This window comes from Solanum lycopersicum, chromosome 6 (assembly GCF_036512215.1).
Source record: "Solanum lycopersicum chromosome 6, SLM_r2.1".
Classification (NCBI taxonomy): domain Eukaryota; kingdom Viridiplantae; phylum Streptophyta; class Magnoliopsida; order Solanales; family Solanaceae; genus Solanum; species Solanum lycopersicum.
Window position 1 is genome coordinate 31,497,846 of NC_090805.1, and position 19,860 is coordinate 31,517,705.

General features: G+C 35.4%; 1 protein-coding gene across 1 annotated transcript; it reads left to right on the top strand.

The window, feature by feature from the left end:
* The first annotated feature begins 945 nt into the window (after positions 1-945).
* Positions 946-1,338, top strand: LOC138349334 (uncharacterized). Its single transcript, XM_069299658.1, has one exon. The coding sequence runs from the start codon at positions 946-948 to the stop codon at positions 1,336-1,338; it is 393 nt and encodes a 130-aa protein (XP_069155759.1).
* Positions 1,339-19,860: the final 18,522 nt, after the last annotated feature.

The window sequence follows — 19,860 nt, forward strand, 5'->3', positions numbered from 1 at the left end:
GTACTTCGCTACTAGGGTAGATTGTGTGTTCCTGATGTGGGTGAGTTGAGAGAGCATATCCTTGCAGAAGCACATAACTCCAGATAATCTATTCATTCAGGTACCACTACGATGTACTGTGACTTGCGGGAAGTCTATTAGTGGAATAGCATGAAGAGGGATATAGTAGATTCTGTGAGTAAGTGCCCAATTGCCAGCAAGTTAAGGTAGAACATAAAAAATCAAGAGGTATGACTCAAGAGATCTATATTCCTACTTGGAAGTGGGATGTGATCAATATGGATTTCATCACAGGGTTACCTCGTACTCGCACACAACATGATTCCATTTAGGTAATAGTTGATAGGATGACTAAGTCTTCCCGCATTTTAGCGGTCAAGACTACGGATTCGGCAGAGGACTATTCCAAGCTTTACATTAATGAAATTGTGAGGTTGTGTGGGGTTCCTTTGTCTATCGTCTCAGATAGAAGTCCTCAGTTTACCTCTCTAATTTCTGGAAGTCATTTCAGAAGGGTCTTGGTAATCAAGTTAAACTTAGTATAACATTTCATCCACAGACGGATGGATAGGAAGAACGTACCATTCAGACCCTAGAGGATATGTTGAGAGTTTGTGTGATTGATTTCAAGGGTATTTGGGATGATCACCTTCCTCTGATTGAGTTCGCCTACAACAATAGCTACCATTTCAACATTCAGATGGCTCCTTATGAGGCTTTGTATGGGCGAAGATGTAGATCTCCTGTTGGTTGGTTTGAAGTAGGTGAAGCAACTTTGATAGGTCCAGATTCAGTCCTTTATGCTATGGAGAAAGTGCAACTCAGTGGAGATAGATTTAAGACAACCCAAAGTCGTTAGAAATCTTATGCAAAAGTGAGAAGAAGGGAATTAGAGTTCCAAGTTGATAATTGAGTTTTATGGAAAGTGTCACCTATGAAAGGGTGATGAGATTTGGCAAGAAAGATAAGCTCGGTCCTAGATATGTAGGCCCTTACATGATCTTGAAAAGGGTTGGCGAGGTGGCGTATGAGTTAGAGTTGCCAGCAGAATTAGCAGCAGTGCATCCGGTCTTCCACATCTCACTCTTGAAGAAGTGTTTGGGTGATCTAGCCTCTGTAGTATCATTAGAGAGTGTGGCTGTGAAGTATAGTCTTTCTTATGAGGATGTACCAGTTGAGATTCTTGACCGTCAAGTTAGAAGGTTAAGAAACAAAGAAGTCGCTTCATCCAAGATTTTGTGGAGGAGTCAGTCCGTAAAGGGTGCTACTTGGGAAGTAGAAGCAGCCATAAAAACCAAGTATCCTCACCTCTTTCCTTACGATTCTACTCAAGCTTAAGGTAATAGTTCCTCTATAATTTTCCAGTAATTCATGTGTGAATTCAGTTGTACTTGCATTTTTAGCATATTTGCATGTCCTCGGAACTCAATTGAGTCAGAAAGTCAGTTCTCAGTGTTTAGTAGTAGGGTTTGCAGGTCTCTCCCTTTATACCAGCTAGTTTAATCTTCACTCGAGGACTAATGTTTCCAAGGGGGAGATAATGTAACACCACGTATCCAAAACAGACCAAAAACCAGTTTTTTTAGAAAATCTGCAGGTGCAATCGACGGTGGCCATTGATAGACTATAGCCTAACCTATGGTCCGTCCTGCAACTCCATCAATGGAGTCAGAAACCCCCAAAATCTAAGCCTCGGAAAATTTAACTAAGTGTCGAACGAAGGACGGACCTACGGTCCGTAGGTCAGACTATAGTCCGTAGTCTGCGTCCATCGATCAACACTCCATTTACCCACTCTTTGATATGAAGCATGATTCACCAGCACATACCATCATTCGACTTACGGACCATAGGTGAAAATTAATAGACAGTTTGGGGGGGGGGGGTAATGTAGTTAGGTCAACTTCAATTGATCATAACTCTTAGCTCAAAATGAATTAGGTGTCCCATGGCATATTTACAGATAGAGAATTGAATTATCTTTCTAGAGCCACCAACCTTGCTAAAATCAGATCTTCGAGTAAATATTTAGTAAAGGTCTATCGAACGGACCCAACTTATGGACCTAAAGACGGACCGTCAGTCCAGGTCGTCGTTTGGTCCGACAACACTTAACTCAAGGGTATTTTGGTCTTTTTCCACTTCATATAAACTCTAAGATACGTTGTTTTGACTGTAAATCATCATATTTTAGTCAGTTTCAGCCTAGAAACATAGCTAAAACTTACCTAAGTCAAATCATTAATCATCGGGAAATTTTTCAAAATGTTAATATTTTAACATTTAAGAGGGCTCATTAGCAACAATTTCAATATTTAGTAGAAATGTCAAATTTCGTTTGTTATGTATCTTATTCATGTTTTTATTATTTGTTTTTATTTAAAGAATATAATTATTTAATAACAAAATGGAGAAAATGAAGGGAGAGAATATTTCAAAAAAAGGTAAGGATCACTTAGTTTTCTCATCAGTTACATTTTCAAATAAAATTTAAATATTAATATTTTTTTTTCTTCAAAATTTTTACCCTTTTGAAATTATATTCATTCCACAATATATTCTATTTATATTCGTTATAATTTTTTAATAGTTTTTATTCATTCAAATAAGTATGCCAAATATATCTATATAGACATTTAAGAAATATATTTGTATTCATATATTTTTTTCCCTCTGTAGTTATTTTTTTCTTCCAAAATCTTGTATGTATTCATTTCAATATGTATTTTATTTATATTTCTATTTATTCTAGTTTTTATTTAGAATTTTGTATAATAATATATAAAATACAAAAGTTAGTATGATGAAAAAGTGAGAATGAAATATAAAATTAAAAAGAAATAATTGAATATTTGGTATAATCATTCTTAAAAAAATACATAACTACTTGACATACCTTGAGAATAAATACAAATTAGAAAAATATGTCAAATTCATAAACTATGCAACATAATTTTTGAATAATTATAAATATTAATAGTATATATACAATTTTAAATACAAATTGAGAAACGATACAAAATTCTGATTTTTTTTTATATATAAAAACAAAATAATAGGATTTCGTTCTTCATATCAATAATATACATATCTAGTTAGTATACATTTGGGACGGATTCAATTAGGAACAAATACAAGATTCATAACTATACAACATGAGATTTTGAATGAATTTAAATATTAATAGCATACATACTAATTTGAATATTAAATGAGAAATGATATAAAATTCAAGAAAAAATTACAAATATAAATACATAAAAATTTCATAGCATACAACACAAATCCAACAAAAGTTCATTAATAAAATCTGAAATGTCATAGTCATGCAAAATGTATTCATAAATTATTGAATATCTACAGATGTGAAAAAAATAAAGGAATGAAAAAAAAAATACATTATAAAAATTTAACAAAAAATGACCCCAAAATACAATAATGAAATAACAACTGAATACAAAATACAAACTAATAAATATTACAAAATGTACATAACAAGAAATTTACAAAAGCTCGTCGGAGAAAGCCAGGTGCCGTAGGTAAGCTCTATTTCGCCTGGAGCATTGATTTCCCATAACGAATAAATATATTCAGGACACATTGTTAAACAAATTGTTTTTTAACTTCAACTCAACATGCAAAAATCTAAACATGTAAAAAATATTTAAATACCTCTTCATCAACAATTTGGTCTTCACCGTCATTTTCTTGTACCCTACGAGTTACGTTTTTACTTTGAATTTGATGAAGACTTTATTCTTGTCATCTCTCTTCCCTAATTTTAAAAGCAAATCTTACAATATCCGCTATTTCTTGAGTAATACATAGATTAAATGATGGAAAATCACTAGAAACCGTTTTACTAAGATGAATAGTGTCTCTTAGAATCATTCTTTGAAGAGTGTTTTGTAGTTATAAACGAGAAGAATCCTACTTTCACCAATGATTTAAACAACAATAAAATCAGAAAATAAATCTTAAAAAAAAGAATATAACGATGAAAATGCCTTAATAAGACAAATTTGTGTGATCCAGATTTTGAGGATAAAAAAAATATTTCGGTAGAAGATAATAAAAAAATTGGAGTTGAAGAGAAGAAGGATTTGAAGGTTGAATAGGAATATGAACATGAAAATATGGAGAGAGAGAATTTTTTTTTTTACTTATGGGATAAATATGGAAGAGAGAGATATGGGGAAAATGTACAGATTTTGATTATTTTATAATTAAAATAATTTGGGAAAAGTGAACTATGGATATACATAGAAGTATAAATAAATTATTTTTTCGAAGAGAAAATAGGGGTTTAATTAGGATACATATTCTTTTTAAAAATAATGACATTTTTGACATTTTAACTAATATTTTTAAAGTAGTGAGTTTTTTACTACTTAAGTTATTGATTTTGACTAGTTTGCTAATTTTTCCTTCATCAAAACATATAAATTAGAAGCAAAAAAGGAAAAAAAAGGTCACAAACCCTTGTATAAGAACGCAACAAGGTTCCAACAGTTCCAACCCCAAAATCTAATTATTTCTTCGTGGATATCATCACAAGGTATGTGGGATTTCACTAATGGGTTCCTTTAACACATTGAGTCCCTAGTTTTTAGTCACATTCTTGATTCTCATATCATGCTTAGACCTAGGGATCTAGAACCTCAAAAGAACTTCATGAATTAATTAGTTATATGTTTCAAATCAAAGTTCCATGTTATTACTTAGATTACTGCATGAATTTTATAACCCTAGGTAAGTATTTTCTTAAAACTTGAATTACACAAACTAGGTCAGATATTTCAGTTATTTTAGATATACATGATTTAGTTATAAATGCTTAATTATAAAATTAATTGTTGCCCAGTTTGCATGTTCAGTTTTGAGCTATCCAGTATTTACAGAAACTCAATCATAATTAGTTAATTGCATAATTCATTGGGAGTAACATAATACCAATTGGATAATGGTTCAGCATGCCCAATTAGTCCCATATGTACTAGCCAAGTAGGTTGTAAGTCCCCTCTGTGCGCAATCAGTTTAGTGGTCATGTCAGCATGCCTTTATGCCTCTGGTAGGGTATATTGGATTCTCTCGATGGAGCGTATACATCGGATTCTACATTTAGTTCATGTGGTTTTATTGTCAGACACTAGTAGCTTCCATAATTCAGTCAGATTCCATTGCATTGACCATTTTTCAGTATATCCAATATTTAGTTTTAGCATGTTATAAATTGGTCATTGCATTCAGTTATCTCAGCATTAAAAATTTATATCATGTTCAGATTATATACTTGCTTTTGAATTTGTTTAGTTATGTATTATTTTAGCTTTATTCTATCCTACATGCTCAGTACCTTCAAGTACTGACACATACATGCACTACATCTTCTCGTGATGTAGGTTTAGATTGTCAGCATCCAGATCACGCTTAGATCGACTTTCGATCTCTAGTTCAGCAGATTCAGTGGTGAGTTCTCATTCTCTGAGGACAATTGTCATGAGTTGATTTGAGTCCTTTAGTCATTTAGTTTTCAGTTTTTGCTAGACTTAGTTGGGGCTTTTCCCAGTATTTCTATTTAGAGGCTTACTTCAGACATAGATAGTTTCATCTTAGTATTGAGTTAATATTTCCTTTGTATTAAACTCATCGTTTTTAAATATCTCAGTTATAGAATATGGGAATTCCACACCTTTTCAGTATAAATTATGATTTAGCTTCCACATTCAATTTATTATCTTTAGTATGCTCTTGATCATGCCAGCAGGGTTAGCTTGGAATCACTTGTGGTCGTAGGTTCTGTGTCCACGTCTCGGGGATAGCTCGAGGCGTGACAGAAAAATTTGAATTGAAGTACATGTGAATAGGATTTTAACGAAATTAGGTTAATTAGATTTTCATTAAATCATTTTTGGAAATAATAATACGCATCAACTTAGTCAATTAAACCATGAAATTTATTTTTAAAAACTGAGAAATATATAAAAAGTTTTGATCAACCCTTTCGAGAAAATAAAGATGTAAAAAAAAAACATTTTTGAAAGTTTATTGGAGCAGAATACCTTAATCTTGAAACAATCTTAAAGTGAGTAAAATGTGATTAAATTAAGAAGCATGTTTTTTAACAAAAAAAAGATTTAACTTGATTAAAGATATAAAAAAATTGATCAATATAAATGAACACACAAAAAAATGTGTTTGAAGTAAATCAACACAAAGAAAACAACTCATCATTTGTGGAGTTTAATTAAGTTAATTAATAATTTTAAGATTAGAGTTATAACAATAAACAATAAATAATCATAATTAAATATTCAAAGGAAGAGATTTAATTTGAGCCTTTCTTGAGCCAAATTCGCTGCTATTCTTCGGGTTCAAATCAATTCTCATTTTTGTATACATCTGTTGTATATCGGTGTAGATCAGCGTGTATATCAGCTTTTCCCATATATTTCTTGCTTCAGTACACCTGTATTTCGCTTCATCTATGTATTACCACATTTCTTTCCTGTAAAATTGTATACAATAAATATATATTTCATGTATATGTTTGTATATCGATGTACGTGCTTCCACATCTCTAATTAATTCAAATTGAAATAACTTGACTTTGTGGAAGTATAGTTCCACTATAGTTATAGTTGAACAAACTAAATTTTAATTTAAATTCACGGTTTTTTTTTGAATGATTTTTTTTAAAACTCATGTTAATTCAAACTTGAATAGTATGGTGACTAACATTTTCTATCACAACACTGTTTTGCTTCTCCAATTCTATAAGAATAGATTAAATATATTTTTGACATTGGCTATTTTATTTTATTTTAATGTATTTTATTTTTAACTTGGCATTCTAATACATATATCATTTTAAACTCATATACAATAATAACAATATAATAACAACAACAACAACAACAACAACAACAACAACAACAACAACAACAACAACAACAACAACAACAACAACAACAACAACAACAGTAATAGTAATAGTTAAAAAAACTGCTCAATATTGTACCAAAATATGAGCTTGGAAAAGAGTAGAGAAAATTATACTTAATTCATATAATTTTTTATATTTTTAGTTCAAAGTAAAAACAATAATTCAAACCTAAGCATGGTCATAAATTTAACTAAACACTTTTCTCTTCTTCATTTTATATTAGTTGTCTATATTTCTTTGACACGATCATATAAAATTCTTTGACACGATCATATAAAATAATAAATAATTTTACTACGTTATTTCATAATATTTCATATGTGAATTTTCACAAACTTATTACCCTTCTAAGAAGAATTTATTATAAGGAAAATAGAGAAAATGTAATAAATTTTATCCTTCATTTCATAAATTGACAAGTAATTTAAGATGAATATTTTTAGTAATATGTGTTCAAGTAATATGAATCGACGATCTCTCTTAAACATCCTCTCTACCTCCACGTGATAGTACTAAGATTTTAATATACCATATCTTTCTTTGACCTCTTTATAAAATTTCACTAGGCATGTTATTATAGTTGTCAAGAAGCTATAAGTAAAAAAATATTTTGAGAAGAAGAGTAGATAGCAAAATCAATACAGGATCAATATATTTTAGAATAATATTTGTTTTTGATATATATAATTGACTTTTTCCATCAACTTCAAGTAAAGTATATTTTTTTTTATTTTCTATTATTATTATATATATGTTTATAAACAATTGTTGTATTTGTTAAATTGACACTTATAATATATAGCATTTGTAAAATATAATTAGCAAAAATTATACATCTAATAATAAGAGATAATAATAATTATAACTAAAGCAAAAATCTTTTCCAAAATTATATCTCCAGCCTTACGTCACCCTTCCCTTTTCACTTTTGGATCCAAAAACTTCCCCCCAAAAAATTGAAATTTGTAAATCATCAAAATCTCCACCCCCCCCCCCCCCCCCTTTAAAATTTTAAAACTCAATTAAATCGCTTGTCCCCCCTCCCACTTGTCAAAAACCTCGAAACTCTTTTTCCTCTTCCAACGGCATTTCTACGTGCTCCCTCTCCCTTCACCCATTCTTGTGTCAATCGTTTGTTCAATTTGTTTTTTGATGTTATGCTAAAATTTCTTTTGTAGGTTTTACATGGCTTTCTTAAATCAGATGAGATAAATTTTTACAATATGATTTTTTTGTTTTTTTACTCAATTGTAGACTATAAATTATCGATTAGGTATAGATTTGAGAAAAGATTGAACCACAAATAATTTATCATACACAATTATATTCTATATTGTTGCAAGAGATTATTGTCATAACTTGAATCAATGAGTATTGCATTGAGTTGTATATTTTTGTTAATTTAAAGATAATTATTTTACCTAGGTATTAATTTTATAATTTATATTGAATTTTAAGATCTATATCGACCTGTTTTAAGAATTTTATAAATTATTGGTTGGATTAATTCTTTGTTTACTTCCTATTGTTTTTTTATTTTATTTGCTAAACATATTTGTAAAAAATAGTATTGAAGATATTTTTTTTCTTGAAATTCTAAATGATTACTTTTTTGGTGCTATAATGCTTTGCTTTTATTGATACACATATTTATGTAATAAGAGCACATAAATGGAAAATTGGGACCGACGTTGATCAAACTTAAGTACAATTAAAGATTGTGGAAGTGTAACGACCTGTTTAGTCGTTTTGAGCAGCAGATCTTATTTTTGGAAAAATTGGTTGAGACGACGGAACCCACGACGGACCGTCATGGGCACGACGGACCGTCGAGGGTGTCTCATCCCAAAATACTTAGAAATTCTGAAAAATGGGTATTGAAATCGACTCTCTGAACTTCGTAACGGAATGGCAGGACGGACCGTCACAGGCGTGACGGACCGTCACAGACTCTTTAAGGGAATTGAGTCTCTAAACTCTGTGACGGAGAAGCAGGACGGACCGTCGCAGGCACGACGGGCCGTCACAGGCTGCGTAATTCCAGGCTGAGTCGGATTTCTTTAATGTTTTAAGGGACGTTTTTGACTATTCCTGCTTTAATTATAAAGTTAGTGGATTAATGTTAAAGAGTCTAATTACTTGGGGGTTTAAAGAGGTAACCTTGAGTAAATTAGTGGGTTATTATTGCCATCTTTTATTCTTAATTATATGCTAATTAGGGTAAAAGAAATAGGGTTTGAATAAAGAAAATAGAAAGAACAAAGAGAGAGAGAGAGAGGATCGAACAAGAAGAGGAAAACACAAAGCTTTGGGGAATTTGCTTGCTTGATCACTAATCTTCGGTGGAGGTAGGTTATGGTTTTGATATGCTATTCGTAGTAAACTCTTAATAGCGAATGATATGTATTGGGTAGTGTTGTAAACCCTTCTATATGCTTAATTGTATGCTTGCATGAATGTGATTATATAATTGTGATAAAATAAACATGATGAAGCTATTGAATCCTAAATCTTGAAAAAGAAACCCTAATCTACTTTTTTAATGATGATGCCTTGGTATAAAAGAAGGCATGATGAACGAAAGTAGTGAGATTAGGGGATCGGGTGCCACGCTCCGGTACCAGGATAGTATATGAGGATCGGAGTGTCACGTTCCGACACCAGGATAGTATATGGATCGGGTGCCACATTGCGGTACCAAGATAGTATATGAGGATCGGAGTGTCACGTTCCGACACCAGGATAGTATATGGATCGGGTGCCACGTTCCGGTACCAGGATAGAATATAGATCGGGTGTCACGTTCCGACACCAGGATAGTATATGGATCGGGTGCCACATTCCGGTACCAGGATAGAATATGGATCGGGTGTCACGTTCCGACACCACGATAGTATATGAGGAGCGGAGTGTCACGTACCGACACGAGTGGAATAAAGATAATGAATCTTGAAAGATGTTAATATATTCAATCTAATGAACCTAATTCCCAAATGAGTATGATGAGGAGGCGTGAGTCCTCATTGATGTGCTTGGTGTTGTAACCAAGGGTTATGGTAATTGTAAATGCTGCATGCTAAGGATATTAGTTGATTTTATGACGTTATCTGATATATACTGTTTTCTATTTTGAGTTGGCCGATGATACCTACTCAGTACTTGTATTTGTACTGACCCCTACTTGTATTTGTTTTCTTTGTAAATTGTGGAGTGCAGCAAACGTACCGTCGTTTTCAACTCAACCGCAACTCTAGCCAGTCTTCATTACTCCGGATATCAGGGTGAGCTAATGTGTTTAGCTTGGACTGGATCCTCCTCTTCATGTCTTGATGCCTTGAAGTTCCGGCATGGACTAGCTGTTTATGTATTTTAGTTTCTTAGATACTCTTAGATTTAGTAATTTGAAGTAGATGTTCTTGTGATGATGACTTCCAGATTTTGGGGATAATAATAGTTGTTGAGTTTTTAGAAGTTATTGAATTGGTTTTTATTAATGAGTTTAAGTCTTCCGCATTACTTTCTGTTGATATTATATTGAAATGTTAAGGTTTAGATTGGTTGGTTCAGTCACATAGGAGGGTAAGTGTGGGTGCCAGTCGCGGCCCGATTTGGGTCGTGACAGGAAGGAGATTGGAGAGATAGGGAAAATTTATGTTGCTTTGGACTCAAACAAGATGATGTCTTTCAAAAAATGTATATTGTGACTATTCTCCAAATTGTAAAATGTAATTATATGTAACTAGAGAATTATTTTGAAATCTCAAAAATGTATTTGGGATTATATTATGTAACTTTTATTTTTCCAACAAAGCTTTTGGAAAATCCCTTCATCCATGGTAATGAAATTGTTTGAAATCTACTTTTAGCTATATTACAAAAATTATTGAGATTATTAATGCTTATGGCAATAATTTTAAATTTGTAGTGACGAATTTTGATGTTTATATTAAAATCTATATGTAATTATCAAAAATAAGTGTCGTAGCAAATTAAAACTAGTAGCTATAAATTATGTATTTTATGGAAAAAGAGCTCGAGTTCTTAGCTTTTTGAAAAAAATATATTTGTGGCAAATAATTTGATTTTATAGCTATAGATTTTCTAGTTTATAGCTAATTATAAGTATTAATGCCACAAGATAAAAAAAATATGAAATAGACACAAATTTTTTGCTTTGTAAAAATATTTCTTAGCAATCCTACATCTTGCACAAATGCTACAAAAAATATTTTATGGCTAAATTATTTTACAATAAAAAATTTCAAATTTAGCTACAATGTGTTTTTTAAGCATTGAGTGCATTTTCTTGTAGTGGGAAGACTCAACTCTTGGCATGATTTATTGAAATTGATTTAAGGCAACTGATCTCCTAAACCTTTTATTCTATCATAATTCGTATGCTTCCTTCGTTGCTTGTATATTGGGAGCAATGGGGATAAGGTGAAGAATTTAATTGTCCACTTGATATATCTAATTGAATAATAAAGGTTTGAACTTAAAAAGGCTTTAAGATGAACACGATGGTGTGAATTTCCTTATATGACTCTCGTTGATTGATTGATAAAATACTTGAAAGCATGAACCTGGACTTGAACTGTATATTGTCTCTTTCATGTGGTGTGATATTGCTTGTATGCATTGATTTATGAACATGCTGATGAGATAGGCGATGACTTATGTTGCCGAGGTGTTTGTCGATTAATGCTATTGCGCCAAGGTCATTTAATGCAAGTATTTGATATAGAATAGATGTGAGATGGTTCCATCTAATGATATAAAGTTGATGAAAAATTATTCTGACTAGTGCTTTGATATAAAGCCAATGAGAAACGGTTCCAGGTAGTAATATTGTGCCGATAGGAAATGTTTTTTGTGAGAAATGATCTTTGTGACTTTATGTACTTGAAGATTATGTGAAACTTTCTTGTTAATTGTGATTGATTTACATATTGTGTGTGACTGAACTACTTGACATTGAAATCAATCCTTTTGATTCATTTGATTGTTAAATTGTAAATATTGAATTGTGGATATTGGGCCTTATGAGCCGTTGTAGTTAATTAAGGTTGAAATATAGAAAAAGAACAAAGTAGAACTTAAGAATAATGAAATATTAGAACTATAAAGCAATGAAGAACAAGAAAGACGAGATAACTTTATTTGATAATTGCAGTCTTTTCTCACTGCCTAAGACTTACACTTATAATAATCAACTAACTTCATGGTCCTAAATATCAGCAACACATTTACTGAAGATAATCAAACTCCTAGAGACTAGGTAAAGAAGTTATTTGAGAAAAACTAATGCTAATTTACTGCGGTAGATAAATCAAAGGTTGTAGTGCTGAAATAAAGAAACTAACACTCCTCCTTGTTTTAGGAACTACTGATTCCGAATTTTTCTCTGAAAAACTCAAACTTGCCGAGAGAAGATTCTTGGGAAAAACGTGAGCAACCTAGCTAATACGCTCAAATTTACTTCTCGAAAAGAAGTAAAAGCGGTCGCATCAAGTAAAGAACCCAACTAGTGAGGTTGAGATCCTTCCCACGAGGAAAATGGTTCAGACTTAACTTTATTCTATTGTTACTTTTATTTAGTCAATTATTTCCCAAAAACAAATAATTAAAAGGGTTTTTGATTAATAAAAGCAATTAGCTAAATTAAAGTAAACAAGTGATAGGTTCAAGTATTGGAGTTTAATCAAGTAATGAGAGTAACTAGGGCGTAAGTGTTCCCCACAGGCTCCTAACTCGGTAATTCTAGATATAAAAATCTTTTCCTAGTATCTTGCATGTAAAGTTATAAGTTAGGTATCTCTAAATCCTTGGTCTGGCATCTAGAGAATTGTAGTCCGTATCTTGGTTCGGCTACGTGTGTTGCTTTACTAAACCTTATCTTTACCTCATATTAAGCATCATATTTGATATTTGACTGAGTTGTTACTTCGTACCAACCGACACTAGCCTATTAGATAGTATACACTAAATCTATGTTGATAATTTTTTTCCTATTATCTACCTCCTTGGTCCAGCAAGTATCAATAAAGCGAGTTCTAACGTTCGCCATCTATTAAAAAGACTTTTAAGCGAAAGAATTAACAATACATGCAAGACACTATTCTAGAATTGTTATTTTAGCTAGATTTTACCTTGTTATTTACCCATGGTTCCCACAACCCTAGTCATGGAGTTTAGTTACCCATGCTAATAATCACACAATTCATACAGATAATATAAGAATTAATGCACTTAATTTTATGAGAATGAACAAAATTTAGAAATTCACTTGAATAATTCACAAAAACACCAAAAATTGATTCCGAAAAAGTATGATCAATACCAAAATCAAGAGTTCAATACGTAAACAAGAGAACTAAAAAAATATCCAAAAGCCTAACCCAAAAACGAGATTTTTTGAATATTTATAAAAAGTAAAACCTGATAAAAGAAGGACTCTATTTAAGGCAAATCTGTCCAAAACGCGTCATTCCATACTTGGCATAATTTTCTGTTGCTTTCTTTATCAACTTTCTGTTACCCTCGATGGACAGATATGACGGATCGTTGCAAGCACGACGGTATGTCAAGGGGTTCCATTCAACAACACTTAGAAACTTCTTGAAATTGGGTACTGGAACTACTCTCTGACAACCACGATAAATATCCTGGATGGATCGTCATGGCTTTGACGGTCCATCGTGAGCTTCCGTAGTCCCAAACTTGGTCAAACTTCCCCAACATCCTTCAACAACCATTTTCTTCTCACTACGGTGCCACCTACGTACCGTAACAGTCACGACGGACCATCGTGTGCTCCATAGGTGGTCACTTCTGCAATTGCTGCTCGAATCCTCCGCGTTCTCCTTTGGATAGATTTCCTGCAAATAAAGAGAAACCTACATAAAAAATCAATACAAAAAGGCTTTAGACACACACTAAACTTAAGTAAAAGACATTTAAAGTACCGTGAAACCACGGTACATCAACTCCCTCAACTTAAATTCGTTGTTTGTCCTCAAGCGACGCACTATAACTCACTACAAAATCTTTGTACAAGAGTATCCGTCTTTTAGCATTCGCAATCATTTGGCTATCAGTTCTGATTATTATCATTATGTTCATGTATTCTATCACTATTAGACTTGAATTATGTAGATCATACCATGTCACAGACTCACCACAACTTGACACCTATACTCTTCGATCTCTCACCTAGGTGCTAATTTTTCCGGTATTGCAACTAGTATCCTTACTTCAAAATAACATCCTCATTTTTCACATAATGATTTCAGTTTTACTATAAGGATTACTTTTAAACAGTCACTCTCCGAACAACTTCACAACTCATTCATACATATTGCCATAGACTTGCCCTTATTTTCACTGCTTTAAGTTCGCCATAACAACTCTTAGGATCACGATAGGACTTTCTTAGATTGTAACATAGGCTCAGGATCATGTAAGGTATATTTAGGTATATTTTAGTGACTTGTTGCCTTCCTTGACATATCGATTAAGCATCGTACCTTTTCATCATTTTAATCCGCCCTTTTTCTTATATTCACCTTGCTATTTTCCCTTCTTTCTTCTTTTGTGTAAGTGACTCTTTTCTTTTCTTTCTTATATATATATATATATATATTATATTTATATATATATATATATATTATTTCACTTTTCTTTAAAATGGTTCTTGAGTAACATTTTTTTTGTTCTTTCTCTCTCTTTGTTCTTTCAACCCCACTTTGCATAGCATTCCTCATAATAGCCACCCTCAACTCATGGCTTTACCATGAGTCAAAGCAGACAATACCCTCAAAGCAGACAATACCCAATGTTGCGTCAGGGCCATGACAAGTTGTTTACTACATTAGCCACCCTCAACTTATTCTTTTGGCATAAGCGGAGGTACACATGTCCAAGGAGATAGCAAGGACAACACATTATTCCCAGAAAAGATCACTTGGGGCGAAAGAGAAAGGTATATTTAAGCTCAAATAATTTGTATAAAAAAGATATTAATTTCATTCGGTTTTATGTTATTTAGGCTAAAGATTGGCTATATTAAACAAGGGCCTATGATCCTTTCCTAATTGTGTATTACAGCTTACTTTTAGTAGGTTTAACAAGGCAAGTTTTAGCTTAGTACAAATAGTGGAGTATTCAAATTTTCCTCACATTCACTTAACATCTCATTACTCTACCAGATTATCAAACACCTAGTTCGAGTCTTAGACTTAGGTTCATGCAGTGGTGTATCTCCGTGTCATGCTTCGAGCCACACATTTATCAATTACTATGCCTAGCAATGCATTATTTTCATAGCATTTCTGTTTTAGCCATCAGGCTTCCGAGTTATACTATGTACACAAGATATAGACAATGCCGGTTCAACAATAAAAATAATCAGTATCTTGGGGAAAAAGAATACAGGCAAGAAAACCCTAAAAGAGGATCGTGAGTTGGGTTACTCAAACTTTACCCTAGCACTCACTCTCCTTTTAACCCACCCCAACAAAAAGATATGCAATTGTCTTCAATGCATAAAAGAATCTAAAATAATAGACTGGTAGGTGAAGCAAAACTGAGGTGTAAAGCGCCGTTGATCAACAAGCTTGTGGGTCCGGTGTTCTGGAACCCATTCCCTCTGTAGTCTGGACACCCTTAGTAGTGTCCTCAACATCAACAACACCCTCAGTAGTGCCTCTCTCAACAATCACAGCACCATCAGTAGTGCTCTTCTCTGCCTCAACAACTCTAGTGCTAGACTCCCCAGCAGCCAACTCAATAGCCCTCAACTGACGGGCCTCCTCATGAGCAATCGAGGCTCTCCTCGCTGCCTCCAACTCTCGGCACTCCCTCTTTTGTGCCCTAGATTTATCCTCATGTCGACCTCTACGCCTCTTGGCATGCTCTCGTGGTGTAGGTGGTGGCACTGCAGCAGTGGAGAATAAGCCTGCCAAAACAGTATCCTCGGCAGTCTCTGCAGAAAGGGCCTCAGGCTCGGGCACCCTAGCCTCTAGAATCATGTCCAAGTCCGCTCGCAGACTGTATACAGTAGCCTAAAGGGTAGACACGTCCACTGGAGGGGCTGGACGGGCTAGCACACGCAACTCAAAAGCATCCAGGCGCTGATGAACCTCCATAATCTTCCTCTCTGTGTGTTGGGCCATCTTCTACTCCATGCACTCCTTCGCCTCAACAATAGACCTCTGCATCCAAGGATGGATGTGATTTAGAAGAGTGGCCATTTTGTACTCAAGTTTCTGGACCCTAGCAAGTGAGAACAGAGTGGCGGAGGGAGTGAAGGGAGAGGAGATTGGAGCGGTGGTACCACCCGGGATAGACTCAACCGGGGTGCTGTCAGTAGGCTCAGATGTAGCTAGGGTAGCCGCTTGGGCTTTCTCTACTGTATCCACCAGGTTCTCACCAAGCGGAGGTACCTCAAGGCGGGGCCCTCTGCGTGGGGCCAACTCATTGGCCTAATCCCTGATAAGGCCTATATCAATAGTGCCCGGTGGGGTCTTGATATGATCTGTGTGCCAAATGGGCACACCTGCAGACCAGCACAATGCAAACCCGATGCACAAAAATGGGTAAGTAGTAGTGACCTTGAAATCTCTTTCGTGCATGACCGCTTGATGAAACCAAGCGAAGTCCACCTCGAACTTTTCTATCATAGCTTCCATTAGAATTGTGCGATCCCATATGACTATATTATCTGCTGCAGTGGGGGAAAGGCAGTGGCGGACTATCAACCACAAAAATTTGGCCGTGAAGGTCAGGTTAACCTTGTTGATGTCTCCCTTCGGCTCACGTAACCAGTCATCAGCCTCTCCATCAACAGACAAATACTAGGCCAACCACCTCTGGTAGTCTCTATCAACTCTGGATCACGCAAGAATTGTCCATCTTTAACCAGTTTCCACCGGTATTTGAAATCGGCGGTGAGAGAAGTCCTGGTGGCATCAATATCCTCGCCATATAGGTACCGGCGGATGGTTGGCAATGATATGTCTACCTGCTTTCCGCGGACTGAGATGTGATCTAGTGGATCTTGTTTGGCGGGGGTAGCCCGCCTATCAATCTTGGATCGGAGAGTCGCCACGTACGAGGCGTAGAAATCTTTGACCAACTCCTCACTGTATTGGCCCAAAGCACGATCCCTCCAATATAGTCGGTACCTGGTGAAGAGTGCATGGATATTCGGCACAATTGGGAGACTCCCCGTAAGGACCAGCCTCTCCAGGGTAAGGATTCGGTCATGACGCCCTTATCATTCAATAGCATGGCATCGGAGTACACCTGAAAATGCCCCTCAACACACCATTGGTTGGGATGGTCGGCAACCAGGGTGGGGACTCCAGTCACTGGTGCCGGAGTGTAATCACCATTATCGGCCTCATCAGATGAGGCGGACTGGGATGCAGTGGCAGGAGAAGAAGCCTCCTTAGACCCGGAGACGTCGTCTGAACCTGATACTTCCTCAGAACCGGAAGTATACCTGGAGTGTGTAGCAGACCCAGAAGGCGTGCCGGTCAGTATGCACTCCTTTTTAGACTCGGAGGCATTGATTATATCGGGCGCCACCTTTGTGGGGGTGTCTCTGGTAGTACCTATAGCCTGTGCAGGGGTGACAGTACCTGGGGCACTTATTCGGGGTCACGCTCATCGTCAGAGCCAATGACTAGTCGGGAAGATAGGGCGACAGACTTTGAGCGCCCTCGTGTGTACACACAATCTAGCTTTGGTCCCATAAGTGTTAGTACTTGAAAAGAACAACAATTAGTACTTGTAGAAACAAACAAGACATGCAAAAAAAGAAAAAAAACGTAAAACCAAAACTGAAATAATATTGTAATACTTTCTGTGCTGGACGATCAACCAGTTGACGGTCCGTCGTGAGCATGACGGACCGTGATGACGGTCCGTCATGAAATACTTGAGAAAAATTATTGGACTCTGAGAAAGAAAGTCTCTTACAATTATGACGGTTGTATAGGATGGACCATCGAGATCACGACGGTTCGTCGTAGAGGTCCGTCGTTGGACACTTGGAAAAGATTTTGAGAATGTTAGGAATAGGATCTCTAAAAAGCATGACGATTATGCAGGATGGACTGTAAGGGAATGACGGTCCGTCATAGAGGTCGTCGATGGACACTATAGAAAATAAATTGGAATTGGTGGGACAGACCCCACGACGGTCCATCGAGGTAATGATGGTCCGTCGATGAGGTCTCGCTCTATCCTTCAGTGACAGAACTGGGGGTGCCTCTCTCATACCCTAAAATGCTAATCGAAAGAATACTTATCGACCCACAATTTCTAACCCAATTACCTATCATACTAGCAATCCTAAGGCAATAGTGTCTCGAGTTTTAGCATGCCATTTTGGAGGACTATCAACCTAGGTCAGAAACAATTATCAGAAACATACACCCCCATTTGATTTAGTTAACACAACACCCCCATTTAATTTACTATATGAAGGGTCTTAAGTCATGTAAGATTAACGGGGTGAGTTCGTGGCATACACTACGGGTCAAATTTTCTAAGATCCAACATTCAGAATCAAGCATGGAGCATGGTAAAACAAGAAATAAATGTAGATGATTTAGAGATCAGAACCACATACTTGATATTTGGAGGATATAAAAACAAAGTAAGGCACAAAATTCTGCTGACTAGCACAAGAATAGTTGACTTCGACCGACAGATTACTTGAAAAACAGGGAGATTGGAAGAGGGAAGATTAGGGGAATTTGGGAAGGGATGGGAATGTGATGTTTTCGGGAAAGGAATAGAGTGTTAGGGAGTTCAAGAGGGAGTAAATGATGGAAGTTAGGGAAAGAAACGGTTAGAATGAAGAGGTGGTAAGCTAAAAGGTTTAAAAACTTTTAATATACGCCGGTTGGGTCGGGTCGGGTCGGGTTTACGGGTATTGATGCAACGATTCCCCGTCGACGGTCTGTCACAAGTGTGATTGTCCGTCATGTGGTCTTTCATGGGTGCCCTAATTTAGAAAAATTTGAACAACTTACTTAGACACGATGGATGTTTGCGACGGTCCGTCGCAGGCGTGACGGTCTGTTGATGGGTCCGTTACCGAGTTCTACAGATCAATTTTCTGGTGATGTGCTACCTGTAAATTTAACACCCATGAAGCTATTCTTTTTGTATTTTCTGGACACTTTTTTGACACTGATCCTAAACTATGCTCTGGCCAACACTTCTAACAAAAAAAAGAAAAGCAACAAAAATGCAACTATTACTAGAAAGTCGTAAAAAACTATAGTTGGCTTAGAGGATACGTATCGGGTTGCCTCCCAACCAGCGCTTGATTTAACATCGCGGCACAATAGAAGACACTTGATAATTCATATTTCATTAATATGGTATGCCTCAATCACTTCATTCCTCTTTCAGCATGCCCAAATAGATTTTGATTCGTTGTCCATTCACCTTAAACCGCACACCCTCCTTGTTTTCTAACTCAACAACTCAGTGAGACAATAGTTGGGCGTTCAGATAGGAGCCAGTCCATTTGGACTTGAGTTTGTCTGGAAACAAGAGCAATCTAGAATTGAATAAAAGTACCAAATCCCCAACCATAAAAATCGCGTTTCTCAATCTTTTGGTCATGGTACTTCTTCATCTTTTCTTTGTATAGGACTGAACTTTCATAAGCTTTTAGGCGAAATTCATCAAGCTCATTCAACTCATTTAACCTCTATTCTGCAGCCTCATTCCAATCCATTTTCAACTTCTTTATTGCCCACATGGCTTTATACTCGAATTTTATCAGTATGTGACAAGGCTTCCCATATACAAGTTGGTATGAGGACATACCTATGGGAGTATTTTATGCGGTCCGGTAGTTCCAAAGAGCATTATCAAGTCTCCTTGACAAA